Raw genomic sequence first — 25,862 nt, 5'->3', positions numbered from 1 at the left:
CCTGAGCCATAGTCAAGAACAGGATGCTCAACCAACTGAGCCATCCAGGTGACCTCTGAATGATTTTAATGTGCAGTTAGGGTTAAGAACCAGGGCTTTATTTAGTGGTTCTCAAAGTGTGGTCCCTGGACCAGCAGCCTCAGTATCACCAGAAACAAAAATTCTCAGGCCCTATTCCAAACCCACTGAGTCAGAAACTGGTGGTGGTCCATCTGTTTTAACAAGCCCTCCAGGTGACTTGATGAATACTTTAGTTTTAAAACCAGTGCTCTAATAGAACTTAGTGCCACGATGGAACAAATGGACATGAACTAATCAACTATATGTTTGCAAAGTTATTTAAACCACTATCACCACATTAATCAGTGGCTGATAGGCAAGATACCCACACTAGTAATACATAATCATAGACAAAATTAAATCTATTCTATCTGGTCATTCATTCAACATTTGAGTATCTACTGTGTGCCAGGCTGTTCTAGGTGCTGGGTATATGACAGTGACTAATAAGACACTGTCCCTATCCAAATGTTTTAAAAGTTTTAATACAATTCAGTAAAATAAATGCAATGCCAGAAATTCTGTGAAAGCAGACGGTAGGGCCATACAGGTGAGCCAAAGGAGGCTTTTCAAAGGGGGGTAAGTTTTAAAGGAGGACCAGGAGTTAGACTGGGTTCCCCAATTTCTTGGGAGGAAGAAGAGTGAAAGGAATGGGCAGAGAGAAAACAGTGGCTCAAACTATGACTGTGGAATTAAGGTTGGCAATTAGGAGATGGATTACAGAAAAGGGATATTGAATCAATAAGAAAGAGGAGAGGGAAGGATCTAGGGTCTCCCTAGTTTCTGGTTTGAGGCACCTGATTGGGTGTTACTACCATTTATCCAGATAAAGAATACAGGGGGAGGAATGTTGATCATCATTTCATTTGCTCGTCAAATTCTCTGCAAAAACCGTTCTGCTTACCACCTTGCCTCACAAGAAGAACAGAGCACACAGAGAAGTTGACTGGACCTTTTTAACAAGCCTAAATATAAACTGAATTATCCTGTACACTCTCCCTTATCATCACTGAATTCTATTATCACACAGTTGTGGAAACAAAAAATCACCTGGGGCAAATAGACAATGATTCTCTATTATAGGTAGAATAATCCACTATTAAGGTTCTTATGACTACTCTGTACTCCAAGAAATGTCTTAAGATTAGATTACAAGAAATACAAAGTGCACATTTTGCATGATGGCACTGCTCTTGACATCTTCAGGAATGATGTCTATGGCACTGATAAGCCTACAGAGGATAAAGGTTTAAGTCATAGGAAGCTGAAACTTTCATTAATCATCTTAACATTTCGTTTTCTTCTACTTTTAATGCCAGGATTAGGTTATTTCAAAATGAGGATTGAGAACCATCAAACCAACAAAAATGATGAAAAAGGTAGCAGTTAAAGAAAGAAAAAATAATTTGTATGAGGGTCTTCTCTTTCTAAGGGAAAAAAGTAACAAAATTCCCTAAACTTTCTCCACTGGACGGACATTACCAAGTTACAGTATTGATTCACATGAATTTTGAAAATATATATTCAATTTTATTTCCATGGTTTGTTCATTTCATGGTAAATAATCAACAGGTGGCAGCACATATTCTTATACACAGTTTCTAATCTGTGCAAAAGATGGGTTCCTACGAAATCAAGCTTTTGTAAACTGAATTCTATTTTATCATTTCAGGACCCCTCTACCTTAGTTTCTGATTGCTCCACAATAAACAACGGCTTCTAAAGTTTGAAGTTTCTCATCAGCCTCTGTAAGTTAATAGCCAATACTTAAATCCATCAGAGAGAAGCTATCCAATAAAAAAATATTTTTATTCTGTGAATAATCCTGATGCATTTCATCTGTTTCAGAGACATTTGAATATGTGCATATTGAGTTAAAGTAGGGGTGTGTCCTGTACTGCATCACTGTTACTAGAAAAAACCTGGAATGTATTTAATGAATGAAAGGAACAAACACTAAAAAGCAGGAGCACTCTGCCAGGAATATGATCCTCAATGGATCATTTGTGGGGCCCTCCTTGCCCCTCAGCATGGTGCTTACTTGCTGACTGCACGTGTTCTTCCAAAGGTGGCTCATCTGCTCCCTGAACAGAAGCATATCCAGACGATGCAGTCTCACTGCGATTATCCTCTTCGTGAGGAGAGGCACTATTTGATATTTCATTGGATACAGGGACTTGTAAAGACACCGGTCCATCTTCAACATCCGCCTTTGGAAAGCATTTGAACTAATTAAAAGACGCTTAGAGTACATGCTTTTCCCTGACATATCATTACAAAGTTTCTTCATAAGTGACTTATTAGAGCAATGCTTCTTAACCTTTTAAGCCTATAATCCCTTTTGATGATCACAAAAATCTCTTGCTGGCCCCAGTCAGAGCAGTTGGAGTAACTGGGTTCAAAATGGGGTGAAAGAAGTTATAGGCAGATTGCCTTCACATCTGATGTTCATTTGGGTGATCCCAACACTTCATAATATAATGGCTGGTACAAGGTAGGTACTCCAAACAAAAAAACCCAGAAAACTACTCTGGGTCAAGTTCACCTCCAGCAGTTTCAAAAGGCAGTTTGCTGGCAAAACTCAAAGTCTGATGTTTAGTTAATAGCAATGACTCAATGTCAGTTTCTCACTTTTGACATATGTACCACAGTAATGCAAAATGTTAACAATAGTAAAAACTGGTGAGAGGTATCTGGGAACCCTCTGCATCGTCTTTGCAACTTTTCTGTAAATCTAAAATTATTCATAAATAACAACAACAACATCTCATGCTGTCCCCCAGGGGAACTCAGAATCGGTATCATCTATGTATCTTCTAAAGTCAAGAAACATAGATGCTCATTTAACTACAAGTTTGGTGGCTGTGCAATAATAAGAGAAAAAAATGCAACAGGTATCACAAGCCATCACTTAAAATTCTGACCAAATAATAAGAGGGAAGAAGAAGAAAAATGGAGGTGGTCCAAAATGGCACCTCACTGTCAATATGATGTAAATAGGTCCAATTTTTGGTATAAATCACAAGTCTGGCATGTTACATAGCTAAAAATTAGGCATGTTATTTTCCTGAAGGCCCAGGTACATAAATAACTTAAGTTCCTTCACCTAAATAGTTAAATAGTTCAGCAATATTTACCTCAATTCCCAAAGCTTTGAGTATGTCACATTTGCACATGGGGCAAGTTCTGTGTTCTAACAGCCAAGGGTCAACACATGTCTTATGGAAAATATGGCTAGTGAAAGAAAAAAGACACATAATTTGGTTATCAGTTGTGAAATAGCAACAACACTTGGCCTAATATACTAACAGGTTACCCTATATTTTTATATAGTTTTTCTAATAGATGACTTTTTTCTTTTAAACACACTATTACAGCATTAAAAACTATAAAGGAGCCACAGAAACAAAACTTGGAAATTTCATAATATAGAAGTTTTAAATATAAAAGCCTCATTACCTTAGTTTCAAAAAAACCCCCACTATTTTCAATACTTACTACTTCAAAACTGGCTAAGACATTACCTGACCTAAGACTTGTTCAGTATTTCAGATCGCTATTGTCTTGTCATTCCTTAACTATAAAAATGGCACAGTCATTCTCAATAATAAAGTATAGTACAGAGCACAAGATAATGCTGATACTTTAGGCCATGTGATAAGTTCTAAGAACATCACCATTTAATAGCTAAAAGAAAGAGTGTTAAGAACAGTTTCCAGGAGACGGATAATGAAAAACTAAACAATGAAGACTTCCAAACAGGTGCCCATTGAGATGAATTTTTTTCCTTCAACAGGACTATTAAAATGATTTTAAATTAAATAATCCAGTAAAATACACACACACACACACACACACACACACACACACACACACACACACTATGGTTATGGTGCTGGCTAAGTTCTTAGTTTTATATGGAACTGGTTTCTAAATTATACCAGATTGTGGAAACATTATATAATTAGCCTTATACCTATTTCAATGATATTAAAATATAAAGCATTCACCTATATTTAAATGAAAATAAACGCTCTTTCCATACTTTGGCTATTGTTGATAGTGCTGCTATAAACATGGGGGTGCATGTGTCCCTTTGAAACAGCACACCTGTATCCCTTGGATAAATGCCTAGTAGTGCAATTGCTGGGTCCTAGGATAGTTCTATTTTTAATTTTTTGAAGACCCTCCATACTGTTTTCCAGAGATTAGTTAGTCAGAGAAAGACAAAAAATCATATGACTTCACTCATATGAGGACTTTAAGAGACAAAACAGATGAACATAAGGGAAGGGAAACAAAAATAATATAAAAACAGGGAGGGGGACAAAACAGAAGACACTCATAAATAAGGAGAACAAACTGAGGGTTACTGGAGGGGTTGTGGGAAGCGGGATGGGCTAAATGGGTAAGAGGCATTAAGGAATCTACTCCTGAAATCATTGTTTCACTATATGCTAACTAATTGGGATATAAATTTTAAAAAATAAAAAATAAAATTAAAAAAAATGAAAATGAATAAAAAATGAAAATAAACCAAATACCTCAATTTGGAAACATTCAAAATAGTTTCCCCCATTATAATCATTTCAATAAACCAGATATTTTTACTGATGATATAAAAGAAAATCAAACTTACTTGCAGGTTAAGATGCGCACCAAATCATTTGGTTTATATAGTTCAATACACACAGCACAACTATCTCCATCAGGGCCAATTTCCTATGAGCAAATAGTTATTGTTACTCTGATGGATAAGAAAAAATACATTAAACTACAGAGCAAGATCACAATATATATGTATTTAAATTGCATAGATTCTTTCAAAAAGTGATTTAAAATTATTTAGACTTAATTGGAATCTAAAAAAGGTCAAATTTATAGAAACAGTAGAAAAGTGGTTGCCAGGAGCTGGAGGATGGGGGAAATAGGGAGTAGATTGTAAAACGTGTACAAACTTTCAGATATAATACGAATAAGGTCTGAGGATCTAATGTAAAACATTGTGACTATCATTGATAACACTCTTATACAATTGAAATTTGAAAATGATTTAGACTTAAAAAAGGTAAGAAAATAGAGTCAACCAAAAGAGGAACAGTACAAAGAGGAACAGGTAGCAGTGATCTGAACAAATGCATGCTGTTAATTGGTGTTAGAATTCAAATGCCATTTGTACAAGTTCTAAAGCTATGCTCCCAATTTCAGAAAAATTAAGGTATAACTCACATGCAGCAAAATTCACAGTTTTTAGTATAGAGTTTTGCAAGTGTGGACAAATATGCCGTCATTTAATCTTCACCACAATCAAGATATAGGATACTTCAATTACCCCAACAAATTCTTCTATATGTCTTTGTAATTAACTGCTACTTTCACTCACCCCCACCGTCTGGCAACCACATGGATTTTTCAGTTCCTATACTTTTTGCTTTTCTTGAGTGCCATATAAATGGAATCATGTATTATACTGCCTTTTAATTTGGCTTCTTCCACTTAACACAATACATTTAAGACTCATGCATGTTATTGTATCAATAGGGTCCTCCCCCACCACACACACACCCTTTTTTACTGCTAAATAGTATTCCATGATATGGATGTGCCACAGTTTAGTTATCCATTTACCATTTGAAGGACATTTGGGTTCTTTCCAGTTTTTGGTAAATATGAGTAAAGCAGCCATGAACAATTATGTGTAAGTTTTTATTTGAACATGTTTTTTTTTTCCTCTAGATTAACTATCTAGCAGTGAGATTGCTGGGTTCTTCAGAAAGGGTTATTTTTTACTTCATAAAGAACTGCCAAATTGTCTTCCAGACTAGCTATACATTGTATTCTTACCAGCAAATCCGTAAGAGTTCAGTTGTTCCACAACTGGCCAGTGCTTGGTTATTGTCAGGTGTGCTAGTTTTGCCATTTTAATGAATGTGTTGTAGTACCTCATTATGATTTTAACTCACATTTGCCTAATGACTAATGATATTGAGCATCTTTTCATGTGCTTTTTTGCCATCCATATATTTTCTCTGGTAAATGTCTGTTTCACCATTTTTCAGTATGCTGTTTGTTTTCTTACTACTGACATTTGAGAGTTCTTTATACATTCTAGATATAGTCCCTTATCAGCCATGTAATTTTCAAATATTTTGTCCCAGTCTGTGACTTGTATGTTCATTCTCGTAACAATGTCAAAGAACAAAGGTTCTTTATTTTGACAAAGTTAGATTTCTTTCTTTTCTTTAATGGATTTGTTTTTGCTGTCTTATCTAAGTAATCTGTGCCTAGCCCAAGTCTTGAAGATATTTTTCTCCAAAGTTTTCTTCTAAGAATTTCATGGTCCTAGGTTTTATATTTAGGTCTGTGATCCATTTTGACTTAAATTTTACAGACAGTATGAAGTATGAATTGAGGTTCATGGTTTTTGCATAAAGATACTTAATCATTGCATATGGAGAGCCAACAATTGACTACCCTTGCTTCACTGAAGTGCCTTTGTACCTTTGTTGAAAATCAACTGACCATATACATGTGGGTCTTCTCCTGGACTCTCTTCTATTCCCTTGATCTAAAGGTCTAGCCTCTCTCCAATACCACACTATATTGTCTATTCTATCTTCAAAATAATTCTGAAAATTAGGGAAATGTGAGTCATCCAAATTTGTTCTTCATTATAACGACTGTTTTGGTTATTCTAATTCTTTTGCTTTTCCATATAAACTTAGCACCAACTTGTCAATAAATACAAATGATCCCACTAGGATTCTGATTGGAAGTGCACTGAATCTATAGATTAGTTTGGTGGGATTTGACATCTTAACAACAGTGAGTCTTCTGACCCATGAATATGGCATATCTCTCCATTTTTTTGGTCCTTTGATTTCTTTCATTGGTGTTTTGCAGTTTTCAGCATATAGATCGTGTATGTATTTTGCAAGATTTATACCTAAGTACTTAATGGTCTGAGTGCTATTATAAATGGTAATTATTATTTCAATAAGCTCTATAGCTATTTTTATAGGTATCTTTGATATATGTTTTACACACCAATGGCAGTTTTAACTGTCCTAAATCTAAAACTGTTCAAGTAAAGTTGCACTGAGGAATTGTATTAGTTCCCTGTTTTTGCTATAAAAAAAGTATCATAACTTAGTGTCTTAAAATAACACAAATTTATTTTTTTATTGCTCTGGAAATCAGAAGCCTTAAAGTCAATGTTTTGGCAGTGCCATGTACCTTCTGGAGGCTTCAGGGGGATAATCCATTTCCTCACCTTTTCTAGCTTCTAGAAGCTGGCTGTATTCCTTGGCTCATGACCCCTTTCTGGCATCACTATAACCTTCTTGCTTCCTTGGTCACATATTCTACTGTACTGCAGTCCAATCTCCCTTTTTCTTCCTCTTATAACAACACTGTGATTATGTTTAGGAGCTACCTGAATAATCCAGGGTAATCTCCTCATCTCAAGATCCTTAACTTAATTTTATCTGCAAAGTCCTTTCTGCCATATTAGGTAATATTTACAGGTTCCAAGGATTAAAACCTAGATATCTATGGAAGCCACTGGTCATTATTCAGCCTACTTCAAGTATCAAATAGATAAAAAAAGTCAATAAGATTTATAAATTCCAATGAAAAGCATACTTCGGAAGAACATTTTGTTTTAACAATAACTTGGTAGCATTGCTTTAAAACAAACAGGATTTAAAAGTCATAAATGTACCTTGTCTCCTTGTTTCAGTGTACGCAGTTGAAGCCTTCCAATAGCTTTTTTAGCATCTGCCTTTAGTTGTCTCTGCAATATAAAAATCATATTAGAAAAAATATTTTTAAAAGAAATATGGTGAAAAAGGTGAAAAAGGTGAAAAAGGTGAAAAAAATGGTGAAAAAGGGAGAGAGGATTAATAAATATTTTTCAGGTACAATTATAAATAACATTTTTAATGATAATTTAATTATCCATAATAAATGTCCCACTTATCAGGCAGAATTTTCAAATTACTGAAACTTTTCACTTATGTTTCCCTACGTTCTTAAATAATACCTTTGGATTACAATGACAAAACTACTATTGCAATAACCCAATGACAAAGCTACTATTGCAAATGGATTCAGATGTATGAATTTTCAAAGCACTTCCTATTTTCAACCTTAGAGTATCTTAAAATGCATCTTTTCCCATTTCTTTTTTGAATTGTGTCTTGTTTGTAAAAAGTGTACAGGATTTGTATTCAAATGGACCTAGATTCAAAATATGACTTTGTCACTTACTAAATGAATAGTCCTAGACAGGTGATTGATTAAATCTTTAAACTTGTTTAATCACCTATACCATGCAGATAATACCAATCCATACAGTGTTATTTCATATTAGGGGGAAAATTGCTGTTTATAACCACTACTGCCTTATAAGAAGGGTAGAGTCTGATAAAGTAGTAGTAAGTCTTTCTTGTTTCACTGAACATATATGTACCTGAGTCTAGATATGAGAAAGCAAGCCCCAGACTCATTTAGGGACTAAGGACTAAAATATGCATACTTGGATCAGAAATGAAATTGGGAATTCAAGATGGTAGCATAGGAAGATCCTGAATTCACCTCCTCCCGTAGACACAACAAATTAGTTGTATGACATATGGAATAATTTCCTTCGAAAAAGAGCTGAAAACTAAATAAAAAGAGCCCCCACAACAAAGGATAAAAGAGTAGCATCAAAATGGGTGAGACAGAGACATAGTCTCATCAAAAACAGACAAAACAAAACACAACAAAACAAAACCCATCCCAGATACAGTGATCCACAATTGAGAGGAATCTCAAACATATGGAAATTTTCCCTAAGAAGCAAGGGGTCTATGCTTCACATCAGGCACCCCAGCCCCTAGATCTTGCATAGGCAAGACAAGCCCCCAAAGTGCCTGGCTTTGAAAACCAACAGGGATTAGTTTCAGGAAAACCATTAAAATAGAGAACAGAGAACCCTCTCTCAAAGGGCTCAATGCACAGACTCACTTACCATTTGAACCATTATAAAAATACCAGCTTTAAGTGTGTGCCAGAGAGCCAGAAAATTTGTTGGGAATCTGAGGATGGAGACACTGGCAAGTGCCATTTTTGATAACTCACTCTAACTTGCTAATGCTGGTACTGGCAGTGACATTTTAGAACTCTTCCTCTAGCCTGTTGGTGCTAGATGGTACACCCCACTGAGGGCCCTGCCCACCCCCATGCCAGAGCTGTGGCCCCACCAAAGCAAGCAGTAATGCCCAGCTCACACAGGCATCGTCCCTCGAGCCTGGTGGAGGTGGCCACGGGGATAGCACTGCTGAGCTCTATGGGACATCTCCTACACAAGATCACTCCATCAAGTCTGGGAAAGGTAGTTGATTTGCATAATACAGAGAAATAAATACAGAACATCAGGCAAAATGATAGAAATATGTTCTAAATGAAAGAACAAGGTCCAGGAACCCCAGAGAGTTCCAAATAAGACAAACACAAAGAGATACACACCAAAAACAAAACCAAAACCACTATAATTAACATGGTAAAAATTAAAGAGAGAATCTTAAAAGAGGCAAGAGAATAACCAACTTGCTACCTACAGGGGAAGCCCCATAAGTCTACGAGCAGATTTTTCACCAGAAACTTTGCAGGCCGGAAGGGAGTGATATGACATATTTAAGTGCTGGAAGCAAAACAAATTTCCAAGCAAGAATTCTCTACCCAGCAAGGTTATCATTCAGAATTGAAGGGGAGATTAAGAGTTTCTTAGATAAGTAAAAACAGAACAAGTTTGTCAACCATTAAATCAGCCTTACAAGAAATGTTAAAGGGACTTCTTTAAGCTGAAAAGAAATGGCACTAATCAATAGAAAATTTACAAAAGTAATAATCTCTCTGGAAAAGGTAAGTACATGGTAAAGAGAGCGAATTAATCACTTATAAAACAAGTATAAGATTAATAGACAATAGTAAATTTAAGACTATAGTAATTATTTAAGGGTTGCATAAAACAAAAAGATGTAGAATGTGACAGACATAAAATGGGGGGGACTAAAAATGTGAAGTTTTGAAATGTGTTCAAATTTAAGTTCCTATCAACTTAAAACCTACCATTATATACATATTATGTTATATACAACATCATGGTTACCACAAGGCAAAAACTTTAGTAAATACACTAAATAAGAAAGAAACCTAGGGGCACCTGGGTGGCTCAGTTGGTTGAGTGTCCAACTCTTGATTTAGGCTCAGGTCATGATCTCATGGTTTGTGAGATCAAGCCCTGTGTCCAGCTCTGTGCTGACAGCACGAAGCCTGCTTGGGATCTCGCTGCCCCTCCCACACTTGTGTGCTCTCTTCCCTTCTCTAAACAAACAAACAAACAAACAAACAAATATTTTTTTAAAAAAAGAAAGAAAGAAATTTAAATATAACACTAAAGAAGCCCTTAAACCACAAGGGAAGAGAAAAAGAAGAAAGAGAAGAAACTACAAAAAAGCCAGAAAACAAGTAACAAAATGTCAATAAGTCAATATCTATCAATAATTACTTTAAATGTAAAACGGACTAGATTATAAAATCAAAAGGTACAGAGTGGGTGAGTGGATAAAAAAAAGACCCAACTTTACACTACCTACAAGAGACTCACGTCAAAAGTAAAGAGACTGTAGGTGAAGGGACAGAGAAAGATATTCCATGCAAATGGAAATGAAAAGAAAGATGGTGTAGCTATACTCATACCAGACAAAACAGACTTTAAAACAAAGACTGTAAAAAAGACAAAGAAGGACATTACGTAATGTAAGGGGGTCAATCCAGCTAGAAGATATAACATTTATATATATGCACCCATCACAGAAGCACCAGCATATATAAAGCAAGTATTAACAGACCTAAAAGGAGAAACTGACAGCAATACAATAACAGTAGAGGACTTTAACACTCCATATACATCACTGTATAGATTATCCAGAGAGAAAATCAATATAGAAACATCAGCCTTAAACAACACATCAGACCAGATGGGCTTGATAGATATATACAGAACATTCCATCCAAAAGCAGCAGAATATACATTCTTGCTTGTCAAGTGCACATGAAACGTTCTCCAAGATAAATTACACGTTGTATCACAAAACAAGTCTAAAATTCAAGAAGACTGAAGTCATATCAAGCATCTTTTCCAACCATAATGGTTATAAAACTAGAAATCAATTAAAGAAAAGTGGAGGGGCGCCTGGGTGGCTCAGCTGGTTCAGCGTCTGACTTTGGCTTGGGTCATGAGTTCAAGCCCGGAGCCTGCTTGGGATTCCGTGTCTCGCTCTCTCTCTCTGCCCCTCCCCTGCTCACAATCTGTCTGTCTGACTGTCTCTCTCTCTCTCACAAATAAACATTTAAAAAATGGAAAAAACACAAAAATGTAGAAATGAAACATACTACTGAACAACCAATGAGTCACTAAAAAAAAAAAAAAAAAATCAAAGAAAAAACATACCTAGAGACAAATGGAAACAGAAATACAACATACCAAAACCTATGTGATGCAACAAAAGCAGTTCTAAGAGGGAAATTCACGGTAATATAGGGCTACTTCAAGAAACAAGAAAAATCTTAAATAAACAATATAACTTTAAACCTTAAAGAAACTAGGGAAAAAAAGGAACAAAGACTAAAATTAATAGAAGGAAGGAAATAATAAAGATCACAGTGGAAATAAATGAAACAGAGACTAAAAAGATAGTAGAAAAGATCAATAAAACTAATAAAACTTTTCAGAGACGTTTCTCTGAAAAGATAAACAAAACTGATAAATGTTTAGCTACGCAACCAAGAAAAAAAAGAGACAGGGCTCAAGTAAATAAAATCAGAAATGAAAGAATTTACAACTGATACCACAGAAATACAAAGGATCATAAGAACTACTACAATCATATGCCAGCAAGTTGGGAAAACCTAGAAGAAATGGATAAATTCCAGGTAACACACAACCTTCCAAGTCTGATTATGAAGAAAATAGAAAACCTGAACAGACCAATTCTCTAGTAAGGAGATTAAATCAGTAATCAAAAACCTCCCAACAAACAAAAGGACAGGACCAGATGATTTCACTGGTGAATTCGACCAAACATTCAAAGAATATTTAATACTTATGCTTCTCAAACTCTTTCAAAAATTGAAGAGAAAGGAACACTTCCAAACTCATTTTACGAGACCAGCATTACCCTGATACCAAAACCAGACAAGGATACCACATAGAAAATTACAGGCCCATGGGGCGCCTGGGTGGCGCAGTCGGTTAAAAGTCCGACTTCAGCCAGGTCACGATCTCGCGGTCCGTGAGTTCGAGCCCCGCGTCGGGCTCTGGGCTGATGGCTCGGAGCCTGGAGCCTGTTTCTGATTCTGTGTCTCCCTCTCTGTCTGCCCCTCCCCCGTTCATGCTCTGTCTCTCTCTGTCCCAAAAAATAAATAAATGTTGAAAAAAAAATTAAAAAAAAAATTACAGGCCGATATCTTTGATGAACACAGATGCAAATATCCTCAGCTAAACATTAGCAAAGTGCATTTAACAATACATTAAAAAGATCATTTAGCACGATCAAATATGACTTACTTCAGGGATACAAGAATGAATCAACATCTGTAAGTCAATCAACATGATACACCACATTCATAGAATGAAGGATAAAAATCATGACCATCTCAGTAGATACAGAAAAAGCATTGACAAAATTCAACATCCATTTCTGATAAAAACTCTCAACTAAGTGGGTATAGAAGGAATGTATCTCAACATAATAAAGGCTATCTATGAGAAACTCGCAGCTAACATCATACTCAATGGTGAAAAAACTGAAAGCTTTTCCTCTAAGATCAGGAACAAGACAAGGATGCCCACTCTCGCCACTTTTATTCAATATAGTATTTGATGTCCTAGCCACAGCAAAAAGATAAGAAAAAGGAATAAAATGAATCCAAATAGGAAAGGAAGTAGGAAAACTGCAGATGACATGATACTGTATATATGCAACCCTGAAGTTTCTCCCAAAAAACTATTAGAAAAAATGAATTCAGTAAAGTTGTAGAATATAGAATCAACATACAGAAATCTGTTACATTTCTACACACTAATAATGAACTATCATAAAGAGAAATTAAGAAAGCAATCCCATTTGCAATTGCATCAATAACAATAAAATACCTAGGAATAAATTTAACTAAGGAGGTAAAAAAAACCTGTACACTGAAAACTATAAGATGAAAGAAGCTGAATAAGACAAAAATAAAGGAAAGATATCTCATGCTCTTGGATTGGAAGAATTAATATTGCTAAAATGACCATACTACTCAAAGCAACCTATAGATTCAATGCAATCCCTATCAAAATTCCAATACATTTTTCACAGAACTGGAACAAATAATTCTAAAATCTGTATGCAACCACAAAAGATCCCAAGTATCCAGGGCAATCTTGAGAAAGAAGAACAAACCTAGAGGTATCACGGCCTCAGAGTTCAAACTATACTACAAAGCTATATAGTAATCAAAACAGTATGGTATTGGCATAAAAACAAAGATCAATAGAACAAAACTGAGAGTTCAGAAATAAATCCATACATATGCAGACAATTTATGACAAAGGAGCCAAAAATATATAATGGAGAAAGGACCTTCTCCTCAATAAATGGTGCTGGAAAAATTTGACAGCCATATGGAAAAGAATAGAAACTAAACCACTATCTTACACCATACACAGAAATTAAAATAGATTAAAGACTTGAATGTAAAACCTGAAACCACAAAATTCCTAGAAGATACCATAGGCAGTAAGCTCTTTGACATCAGTCTTAGTGATATGTTTGTAGATCTGACTCCAAAGTTAAGGAAAACAAAAGCAAAAATAAACAAATGAGACACATCAAACTAAAAAGTTCTGCACAGCAAAGGAAAGCATCATCAAAGCAAAATGGCAACTTACTCAATGGGATAAGATATTTGCAAATCACATATTTAATAAGGGGTTAATAGCCAAAATAGAGAAAAAAGCTCTACAATTGAACAATAAAAAACTGAACAACCTAATTTAAAAAGGGAACAGAGGTTCTGAATAGACATTTTTTCCAAAGAAGACATACAGATGGCTAACAGGCACATGAAAAGATGTTCAATATCACTAATTATTAGAAAAATGCAAACCAAAACCACAATGAAATATCACCTCACACCTGTTACAATGGCTATTATCGAAAAGACAAGAAATAAATGTTAGAGAGGATGTGGGAATATAAGCTGATGTAGCCACTAGGAAAACAGTATAGAAGTTCCTCAAAAAGTTAAGAATAGATCTACCGTAAGATCTAGCTGCTCCAATTCTGGGCATTTATCCAAAGAACACGAAATCAAATCACTAATTCAAAGAGATACATACATCCCTATCTTCAATACCACATTATTTACAATAGCCAAGATATGGAAACAACCTAAATGTCCATCAGTAGATGAATGAATAGAGTATGTGGTTGGTACGTACACACACACACACACGCACACACACACACACACAGGAAGACTATTCAGCCATAAAGAATGAAATTTTGCCACTTACAATAACATGGATGGATCCTGAGAATATTATGCTAGGGGCACCTGGGTGGCTCAGTCAGTTGAGCGTCTGACTTTGGCTCAGGTCATGATCTCACAGTTCAAGAGTTTGAGACCTGCATCGGGCTCTGTGCTGACAGTTCAGAGCCTAGAACCTGCTTTAGATTCTGTGTCTCCCTCTCTCTCTGTCCCTCCCCTGCTCATGCTCTGTCTCTCTGTCTTTGTCTCTCTCAAAAATAAACATCTAAAATTATTTTTAGAAAGAGAGAATATTATGCTAAGTGAAATAAGTCAGGCAGAGAAAGACAAATACCCTGTGATTTCACTCATATGTGGAATCTAAGAAAAAAACCAAAATAATATAAAAACAAACTCAGATACAGAGAAGAGATTGATGGTTACCAGAGGGAAAGGGGTTGGGCAAGATGGGCAAAGGGGGTCAACTGAATGGTGATGGATGGTAACTAGGCTTTGGTGGTGATCATTTTGTAGTACATACAGATGTCCAATTATGTTGTACACCTAAAAGTTAAAGTTATATACCAATTTGACCTCAATAAAAACACAAGAAGTTAGGGTATAGGGGGAAATCTAAAATGTAAGGGAAAGGTAAGAAAGAATCAATGAAAGGCTGTCCCTCTTTGTGGGGTGAACAGCTAAAAGGAAAAAAATCCCAGGTAGTAGGAGATATTTGGTGTTAATTTAAAATTACTTGTAATCCTGCAAATAAATCCTTTCTTCCCCTTCAGTAAAATCTACTACATACATGATTGCCTTAAGTGAATATAATACATGAGTAAATTGAATAAAAGGCTAGGTTTCACACTTGTGTGAATGCTGTTTGGAACAGAGACACAACATGTGCAGCATGGCAAGATGATAAGAAATCTTCCTATTTTCTACTGTAAAATGAACTTAGTAGAAATTCAGCAAACAGTAGGTACTCAGAACCAGAGGTCATTGTGAATATGTACCTCTATCCCCAGCAGTGAAACCCCCAGCTAACATGAAGAATATGTGGAAATCAGAGATAATGTAAGTTAAGAATTCAGTATAATGTCTGGCATATAGCAGACACTAAATAAAATGTTGATTAAATGAAAATATAAACTACTATTCGTCAATAAGTCTAACAGGTTCTTGTAACATATTTATACATATCTGTAGCAAATATATTTTGGAAAGGAATAATCCATGAGTAAAGGTATGTATGAGGACATTCCTTAATGCCTAAGCCTGCCTCTATATAAAGTATTTTGTGAAAGGAATTTGGCTTAATGCCAAGGAGATTCCTAGACAAACTATTTCTTTGCTGTCTCAGGAACAGCTGAAACTTCTGAGCTTGTTACCTGAGTAGCAGATCTAGCTTAACAGAAACAGTTAACAGGAAGGCCTAGCTAGTCCTTTGAAGGAAAGATGGTAATCAAGACCATTTCACTCCCACTTTGGGACTTAATTGTGAGTTAACTCAAAAGGGCAATTCAGTGATGGTACTTTATTTTATGCACACATATTTTCTGTCCTGTTACCTGCATCATAAGTAAATAATAGGGGGACAGTGAAAGTAAATGAGGTACACTTAGGATCTTTAGAGCTGGAAGAACTCTTAGAAATCACCTACCCTGATATCTGATGGATAAGAAAACTGATGTCTACTGCCTTGCTCAAAATCTCAGAGTTGGTTAGTGTAGGTCCCATTGAAGCCTAGAGTTAAGTGTTCCCTTCCCTAATATCAAGGTAGTTGTCTTTTTTTTTTTTTTTACCGTAGCTTGCACTAGGAAGCTAGTACTACTATTTCCTTATATTTATGTAGTTATTTTATAATTTAAAATTATTTTTGATGTCTGTTACCTCATTTAATCCCAACAACTCCTTGAAGGAGATTAACATCCCCATTTTAGAGATGAGTAAATGGAGGCTTGAAAAAGTTAAATAACTCATCCAAAAGGGAATGCAGCCTCTAAATGATAGAGCTGTTACTGGGACTTTGCTCTTCATACTTCAAGATTCCATTACAATACTTCTACAACTCAGCTACTTTCTGAAGCTTTTCCAACACCTGGATTCTAAGATCTATGAAACTGTGGCCAGTCCTTATAGTGAACAATCAGTATGCCCAAGGGTCCTGGCACTGGCCTAGACTTCCAAACATCAGTACTTTCTTTTTACATAGATCATAAGCTATTTAGAAACCTAGATGTGAACACTGCAAATGGTTAAAAAAAAAGAGCTAACAAGAAAAACAGGCAAAGAAAAAAAATGTAGTTGATGATAAGTCTTTGACAATCATTTTGCATTTTGTCTTTAGAGCACTTCTGATTTAAACAAGCTCTGTGACACAATCAAGGAATTGCACTCACTAGGAGGTGATACATCTCCAGAGTATTTACTTGAGTCTACGTAGTCTGTTTTCTCATTCCAAAATATTCAACACAATATAAATGCTTGAGTCTCCAGTGTGAGTGCTTATTAATTTATTAGGAATGAATGTTAAATATATAACTTTCTTTAGCCATATCAAAGACTAATGTAAATTTGAGGGATGGCCTCAAAGGCAAGCTCTAAATGTAATGTCCAAGTCTATGCTTATGAAAATAGAACTCACATTATAGAGAAATGCTAAAAAAAAGTTGAGGGACTATAAAAATACAGGGCAAAATCCAAGATGCCAGAGGATCCTAGGCAAGGGACTTGATTTTGAAGGATCTGTAAAAGACTTGCATAATAGTATAAACCCATGTTTATTAAAGCAGCTCTGGAATAAAAACAAGTCCTTTAAAAGGAAATGTGGGTAATTCCAATAGCTCCTACTGAGCTTTTATAAGGAAAAGCAAAGCCATTTTCTTTAAACATGGATGTGAGAATCATCATTTTGGTAAGAAGCACAAACTATGTTTTAGAGCCTGAATGAGGGTCACTCACAAAACTGCCAGTCCTCAAAATAGTTCAGTCACACCAACAGCAAGAGTTTCCAAGATACATTCATTCTTCTAAAAACTGATATCTGAGAACAACATTAAGATCAAGCAGTTTATGTTAAATACATATGTTTGGATATATTACTTAAGTCAAACTTCTTGGGTGCCCAAATATGTTTCCACATTTAAAGACAATGTGCCCAATACTAACTGTAATTTGTATTTCTATTCCTTAAAAAGAACTTTAAGCATGTATCTAGTTTTTTATACAAATTTCTCTGGACACTTTTTAAATGTCTTGCCACCATTTCAGAATTCCCTCCTACCTTATAAATTCCAATAGCTCATTGTTTCTACCTCTTATCATATTCTGTAATTGTACTATTCATGTGTCTTTCCTACTAGGTTGTGAGTAGCTGGAGGAGTGGGGCTTAAACATTTTAAAAATTTTCCATAAAACCTAGTAATTGCTCAAAGAATAGCTTCTGAATTTAGAAAATCAAAACAGATTGTCGCAATTTTCTCATCCAAGTCACACTTGTACTCATTAAAAGCCTCTACTCTGCTAAATTTGGGAAAAGAAAGGTTTCAGGAACAGGTATTGGCCTCTACCGTGTGTCAGATGCAACCCTAAGCTTTTTACATGTGTCATCTTGTTTAATCATTAACAGCCTTATGGAATAGGTATTTTAATATCCAAGTTTTATAGACAAGAAAAGGTTCAGAAGCTTGACTAAAGTCCAGGCAGCTGGTTAGTTGCAGAGCTGTGATTTAATTCAAGCCCAGGTTCTATCTGGCTTTAAAGCCCATGATCTCTCCACTATAGTACACTGCCTCCATTGTGTAATAGCAAAGAAGCCTTTAAAAAGGCTTCACATTCTTTGTGAAGAAGATAAATGAAAGAAAAAAACCCTCAAAGTCAGCTATTATCCAATCTTCAAATCCCTCCTAAATTCACTACTTACTGTGATTTGGGGAACTCTTTTAAGCAAATATTTTATACCAACAGACTCTCCCTGCCTCCTCTCCAATCCTAAGAGATACCTGGTCTAAGAATATTTGACAGGAGACTTGAAGACTAATCCAAAAAGGCTTGGTTGTCAGCCATTTTTCTTAACAGAAACTTAATGTAATTACTCTATTCAAAAACTGTGATCGTTCTAGTCACTGAAGAATCTCATCTATATAGTTTTCTTAGTTCTGAGTGAGACTGTATTTGGGCTGGAAATGAAAAGCCAAGCCAATTATCATCAGATATTCCAACATTCAATTTTTAAAGTGTAAACTCAAAGATATCCTACCTAGTTTATTTGTGTATTTACATCCCATTAAGTAAAATAAATGTTGCAGGCTGGTGATTGATTTGTCAGCCTGGCTTTTGGTCCCAAGGCATTCAAGCTTTTAGCATAACTGAAACCCACATGAATAACACTAGGCATGGAGTCAAACCTAATTACTGATGGGGGGCAGGGTGTGCAAAAGCAAGAAAGGAGAGTGGATGTAAGCAAACTAGATTTTCCTGCTTTAAGTCATCACTTCTTTTAAATAAAATTTTTCATAAAAAGTTTGACTCAGAATTTATAGAACAGAATACTTAAAATCAAGAATTATGGTAACAGGATTCTTTTCCTCAGATCTATTCCTTTGAACAAAATCAATGTCTGAGTCATGTGGCTATTCAGATATATGAGAACTGAAAGACTCTATTTTTTCAATGAAAATCTATGCATATTGTTTTAATGAAGTATTCCTAAAGGAAAGAGGAGGTACAGGCTATAAAGCAGTTTCTTATAAGTCTATGGAACTATAGAGATGGGGATAAATAGGAGTACAGACTACTTGCCTGGAGGTGATCACTGTGAACAGTGTGAGGAAATGCACTGTAAGGAAGAGTGGTGAGGAAATGGGGAATTTGACCCAGTAGATAGGTTATGACTCAGATTATTGCATTAAAAAAAAGGCAATCAAAACCTTTAGAATTAGTGATATAAAAATAAAATTAGAGAAAGTGAATATAAAATAATCCTGAGACCCATTATAAGAGCTTCCTTTTGTTCAATGAGAGCTAGAGAAAGTCTATAAAACTAAGTCCTACTAAGAGAATAATTTGTTTAATCTGCTCTTCTAACATAAAGCCAAACAATGGTTTTGTAAAAGGCTCTAATAAGTCTTCAGGTAGGAACAGATACATACAAACACACCCACTGCAAATGTATGTATTGACAGTGGTACAGTATGCGACACCTGATAAGTCTTCCAGTTTATTTCATGCACTAGTAGAGAAAACCTAATGTAACCAGAAATACTTCAGATATTTTTAGTCATGCTTTAAGTTGAAGGACAAATTTTAAGATATTAATGTAGCTTAGTGAGACCACATGTGAGTCCACAAAGGAGTGCTATCTCTTTGGTAGCAAACTACAAAGACATGTGTGACATATCTTTGCCCAGGGAACCAACTGGAGTCTCAGGGCTTGAGACTCAGATTGAGGCTGGTCACTAGGTAATCCTGCTAGTAACTGGCCATGCTGCCTGACACTCAGGACCCCAACAATGAAAATAGGTGCATATCATCCATCTTTACTGCCGTGCCTGGCAACCATGACAAGCTGGCACAACATGGTCCGTTGCTCCAGGTGTGTGTAACAAAATCATCAATAACGAACATAAAGAACACTTTGAGGGCCACATTCCCAGGGTTGGCCAAAGGCCAATCATGGTTCCCTTGGAGACTGGCAAGGAGTAAGCAACCAGATGTACTATGCTATTTCTTACTTCATAATCCATCCCCTATCTCTTGATCAAGGTCTTTTTAACAACAAAATAGTCATAGTTATTTGGACTTCTGCAATTAGTACAGCATTTATACATAAGGTGCAGTAAGGATAACAGAAGCATACCTAATACTTGCAGAAGCCAGTGAAGGGTGTAAATAGGATTCTTTTAATGTATAAGACAATTTCAAGCATCTTTATGTTGATGTGCCAGTTTAATTATCTGTTTACTTCCTTATTCTATGACTACTTGAACTTTGTGATAAACTTATAGTGTCATTTAATGTAATAATGGAATTAAATCTAATTCTTCCTCAGGCTAATCACTCTCCATTGGTATCATATCTTTTGGAGGTTTTAATTCAGTTTCCCAATACATATGACTATCACATGATTTATTTATATCAGGTAGTTGAATTTCACTAACAATACTGGTATTACACCATATCACAATATGGTTATGATGCAGTTAGGTTTGGTCACAAAATAAATCAGGAAGTATCACTGAAGTGTTTACTAAACCTTCCTAGAAGAACTGTTCTTTGCCCACATATTAGATATTATTATGGACAAGTGTTGTCACCAGTGAGGATGATTCTGTCATTTCTAGGTTCCATGTTAGCTGAGGACAAAGTCAATCATTTGTCTCACTTCACAGTATTATATCGTTATAGGTTCCCATTGACTGCTGTGCAGCAAGGCCATCTCCCTCTCCTGATGAGAGATCATTTGATGGGTATCATTTGATATTATTCCTACTAGCTCATCTTATTTTGGTCCATCCCTTTAGTCAAGATAGGTTAGAGATCAGCAATGTAATTTCAATTTCACTCAAAAAATTTCCATAAGTTTGGGATCTGTATGTGTCTCAAAGATGCTCTCCCTGAGCTTCCATAGCTAAAAATGGAAGGCCATTATATTGCCCCATGGTTACTTGGGGGCCTCCATTTGTATTAAGATCATTAGCAGGCCCTGTTGTGTCAGATATATGCTCTTTCCCAGTGTTAAGTGCTAGCATTCTCTAGCATTATGTATTGGGTTTGTGTGGCCATATTATCAAGGCTTTATCATCCTTCCAAGTGGATTCCCATTTTTCCCTCCTCCTAGAAGATGATCGCTTCCAATGTGTCTATTTCAAAGAATAAATTATTTTCTTATGAAAGTCAGTCTTCATCAAAAGTTAATTCAGCTTCTTCCATTATACCTAGGCCAGCTTCTATTTCACCTACAGCTCTCTTTCATTTCACCAGCCAATGTTCACTCCAACACACACCTTGTTGGTACTGAGTATTAACTGCTTAAAGTATGGTTAGGGTATGTGCACCAAACCACAAAATTCTGGGTATCTCATGCTTGAGTCAAGTTTATTGTGGTCACTCCCAAATTCAATTTAGTCTGAGCACACCATAAGGTTTTCCATAATCTTCCTTGTCTCGGGTTAGGGTTGTTCCCAGTGTGGACACAAATCTACCATGTAATGCCTAATATGTTAATTTTGTTCACAGTCCATTGATACTTTTGTTTAAAAGCTTTCACTGCACGGAAACAGGGATGATATGTATTCTCACACATCATACTATGACATATCAAGCATGTGGCCACTATATACTGCCCAATATATTTGGGCATCTTGGCCATCAAAATTTATGGTTACACATTTATCAGTTTGACTGACATTATATATTATGCATTATAATAGTTCAGAGAAAAGACATTCCTGAATACTCTAATGAATTCCTAATATTCTAATGAAGGTAAGTTTCCATAACTCAGTTTCATTACCATTTATACCTGTAAAATGGGGTTAATGCAGTAAAGTATTTAGTGATAGTTATAACCATCATATGCATCAAGCTCTACCTTTAAAAAAAAAAACAGGAAGTCAGGAAAACTAAATAACATGTAAATGATATCGTAACACTCAAATATTTATAAGCAAAAGGGATTACCAGTCATATATTTAATCCTTTAGTCACCAAAGGATACATAGATATAGCCTACTAAGTTGTGAAAGAAGCCCTTTCCAAAGCCTTCTCTAAAAGGTGACAAGTTTTAATGTTATTCTTGACCATTTTTATAGAAGTTAATTTTCATAAAATATACTATAAACTATGAAAATTACTTAAATGAATGATGAAACCAGAGTTATATATTCAATGGAACTTATGCAACACCAGGCCATTCTTTATAAACTGTGTTACTTTCTGACTAGATTTAATGCCATATTAATAGATTTATTATAGCACTCAGAATATAGGAATTCATGCCCCACCATGAACATACACAAACCAAACACTCTTGTCATTGTATCCATAACCTTTAGTACTCATACTAGATACCAATTTCTCTCCCACCTCAGAGATAAAACAGCACAATATAGAAATGTCAAATATTAACACAGTGTGAAACTATTGAATGGCTTGGCCTAGGAATTTTAAACATCCTTTTGACCACAGCTAGTAACAGGCTGAACCTGCCACCAATGTTCTATGAGGAACAGAAGTCAATTAACTTTAAACATTGAGATAATCATCACTCATTACCATATACCGGTGTCTAATTTTTATGAAGGTTTTGTAATAAGATTTCAATTTCTCATCTGTTCCTAAATTCAATGAACTTTCTTGCCATATAGAAATCTTCATTGCTCCCCCACTCCCAAATAAATTGGGTTCATTTTTGTTTCTTGGAGAAAGAGTACATGAAGTGGCCAGAATTTCATGGTCTTTGGAGGAACTTCTCAGTGCATATAGAAATATATTCTTGCCCTTACTATAATGATCAGCTGAAAACATTAAATCCCTACTGAGCATTCTGGAGAAATAGCATACCACTCTGCAGCTGTGTTGAGAATACATACTTGAGAGGGGGAGGAGTTAAATGATGGTGGCTTGCACCAGGGTGGAAGCAATGAAGTAGTGAGAAGTAACTGGATTCTGGATATACAACAAAGGTGGAACCAATGATATTTGCTGATAGAGGTTATATGGGAAGTGAGAGGTAAAAGAAGAATAAAGAATAACTCCAAGATTTCTGGCCTGGGGTCAGGAAAAGCTCTTTTGAAAAGGGAAGCAGTAATAGCATGTTTGTGTGTCCACAGTAACAGAAGACAAGGCAGAGGACATAGGATATAGACAGTCACAGACAGATGCGTAGATGTGGTGGTAGCATGGAGAGGTACTCTTTTGATCAATTTCCTCAGTGGAGTAAGATCCAAATGCCAAGTTGAGAGTAAAGTTGGAGGAGGTGTTGTCAGTTTAAGGAGAAAGGAACATGAATGATTAGTTACCTGTGAAAGCAGGGGGGAAATGCCCAAGAAAAGATAGTATGGTTGTCAGGCCACATTAAAGGCTCTCAGTTTGTGGTCATAGATTTAAAGAGAGACCAGTCCGTACTGATGTCAGTGTTTTCCTGTTACTTCAAAGTAGACACAGAGTAGGGAGGAATTAGGATTTAACCAGGGTTGGATTTTGACAGCAAGTGTAACAAATAGAGGGGCCAAAGGAACTGAAGATGTATACATGGCAATGACCATGGAAGTGAAGCTGGGTAAGAAGAGAAGGGAAGATATCAGGTGGATGAGGAACAGTTTAAAAGTTGTGGGGTTAATGGCATACAACCACCCTGTTCAATGATGCTTTTGTATTTTTGCTCTATTACTTCTATACTTTGTACCTATTTATATGTCAGTTAAAATATGATAGAAATTATGAATATGTGACTCTGTTTGGAGCCTAGCACTATATCATGCACAATTAGATATTTAAATCTGCCTTCTCATGATATTCAGCCTAGTCTCCCTTCCCAGTCCTAACCCCACATGCAAATACATGCATCCACAGGCACACACATACATGTAAAATAACAGTAGTTAACTTTGGGTGGTGATTACAGTTTTTTTGTTATATGGTGTTTGAGTGAGTTTTTTTCCCTTGTACTTTCTGATTTCTCAATTTTCTATATTGAGCATAAAACACTTTGGTAATTTAGAAAGAAATTTAAAAGAACATATATATTTATACCCATATATAATTAATTGCTGGCTGTGCTCCCTAATGAAGTGTCAGAAGATTTAATTAAGCAGGATTAAGGCCAAAGACAAATTACAAAAAATAAAAGTTGTGAGAGGATGGAAGCTGATATGCTTTTAAAAACTAGCAGTTTTCATAAAACATACGCATGGATCATTGTCTAGCAAGTGAAGTATATTAAAATGCATGACTCCAAAACTACAACTGAAAGAGTATTTTTAGATTAGAAGAAAGGACCATTACGGACCTGTTTCCTGCTTTGAGCTCTTGCATTCCGTAATCTTCGAGCAGAATAAAAGATAAAATAGCCCACAGTTGCTGCCGTAATAATAAAAAAGGACACAGAGACGAAGAAAATTGAATAGTGATTCACCCAAGGGCCATGTTTCTTCCCTACTTCAATGACCATTGTTACTTGTATGCCTCTTTGAATGGACTGTAGAATTTTTGTTCCTTTCAGATTGCCAATCATGATTGCAACAATGTCTCCTGCACCTGTAAAAGAAAAGAAATTCAGTTTTAGTTTTGGTAAGGCATTCTTAGTATAAAAATCCAATTGCTAAAGTGATTTTAAAGTATTCCCAATGAGACAATGAAAGGATACTCATTCATTCAATTAACATTTATTGGGCACCTACTATGCATATATGTTATAGGGGATATAAACATACTGAGACTTGGTTATTGATCTTAAGTGACTCATAAGTTTAGTAAGGAGCTATGATATTTAACAAATACCTCCACTCTCCTCAGATTAACCACCTATAACTCAACAGTATTGAATTTGGGGTCCAATTTACCTCTTACATGAAAGCTTTCTTAAAGACAAATAGTCCCCTGGATGGTAGAGAACAGGGCTTTACATCCTAGGGAATCTGAGATTTGGGAAAGACAGAAATACTTAACTATGTATTTTCCCAATTTATAAAGTGATAGACTATCTCACAAGGTCACTACTAAAATGTACAAGAATTTATTGGGGTGCCTGGTGGCTTAGTCAGTTAAGCGTCCGACTCTTGGTTTCAGCTTAGGTCATGATCTCATGGTTTGTGGGTTCGAGCCCATGACAGTGGGCTGACAGTGCAGGGCCTACTTGGGATTCTCTCTCTCTCCCTCTTTTTCTGCCCCTCCCCTGCTTGCTCTCTCTCTCTCAAAAATAAACAAATGTAAAAGAATTTACATATCAGGAGTAGTAATCTGAGACAAATGATGTCCACAAGCCCAAATGTACAATGTATATATTTATATATCTCCATGTGCACATTTTTCTATATCCTCAAAAGCAATATAAAATTTGTCCAGGGTACTCTAAGGTTTTGCATGGACCTAATCAGGTTAGCAATGAATAGAACATGAAAAATTAATAGTACTGCATGGTTCTACTCAACACCAACTAAAGTCAAGCCTGAAATTAGACTAAGTTTATTACTTAGTCTAATAGTCTAAATCTTAATCGAGAGGCTTAAACACTTCCC

General features: G+C 35.7%; 1 protein-coding gene across 2 annotated transcripts in view; it reads right to left on the bottom strand.

Annotated features, from left to right (window-relative positions):
• Positions 1 to 25,862, bottom strand: part of RNF128 (ring finger protein 128) — a 121,434-nt gene that overhangs the window by 6,925 nt on the left and 88,647 nt on the right. For both annotated transcript variants that reach the window (XM_043569832.1, XM_043569831.1), the window contains exons 2-6: positions 24,635 to 24,882; positions 7,784 to 7,855; positions 4,700 to 4,782; positions 3,198 to 3,294; positions 2,102 to 2,270 (exon numbers count right to left, since the gene is read on the bottom strand). In XM_043569832.1, the coding sequence (XP_043425767.1) occupies positions 2,102 to 2,270; positions 3,198 to 3,294; positions 4,700 to 4,782; positions 7,784 to 7,855; positions 24,635 to 24,882 (669 nt within the window). The remainder of the gene's footprint in view (positions 1 to 2,101; positions 2,271 to 3,197; positions 3,295 to 4,699; positions 4,783 to 7,783; positions 7,856 to 24,634; positions 24,883 to 25,862) is intronic.

Source organism: Prionailurus bengalensis, chromosome X (genome assembly GCF_016509475.1).
Source record: "Prionailurus bengalensis isolate Pbe53 chromosome X, Fcat_Pben_1.1_paternal_pri, whole genome shotgun sequence".
In the NCBI taxonomy this organism is placed as follows: Eukaryota; Metazoa; Chordata; class Mammalia; order Carnivora; family Felidae; genus Prionailurus; species Prionailurus bengalensis.
Note: the sequence above shows the minus strand (reverse complement) of the source record. Positions and strands in the feature narration are given on the sequence as shown.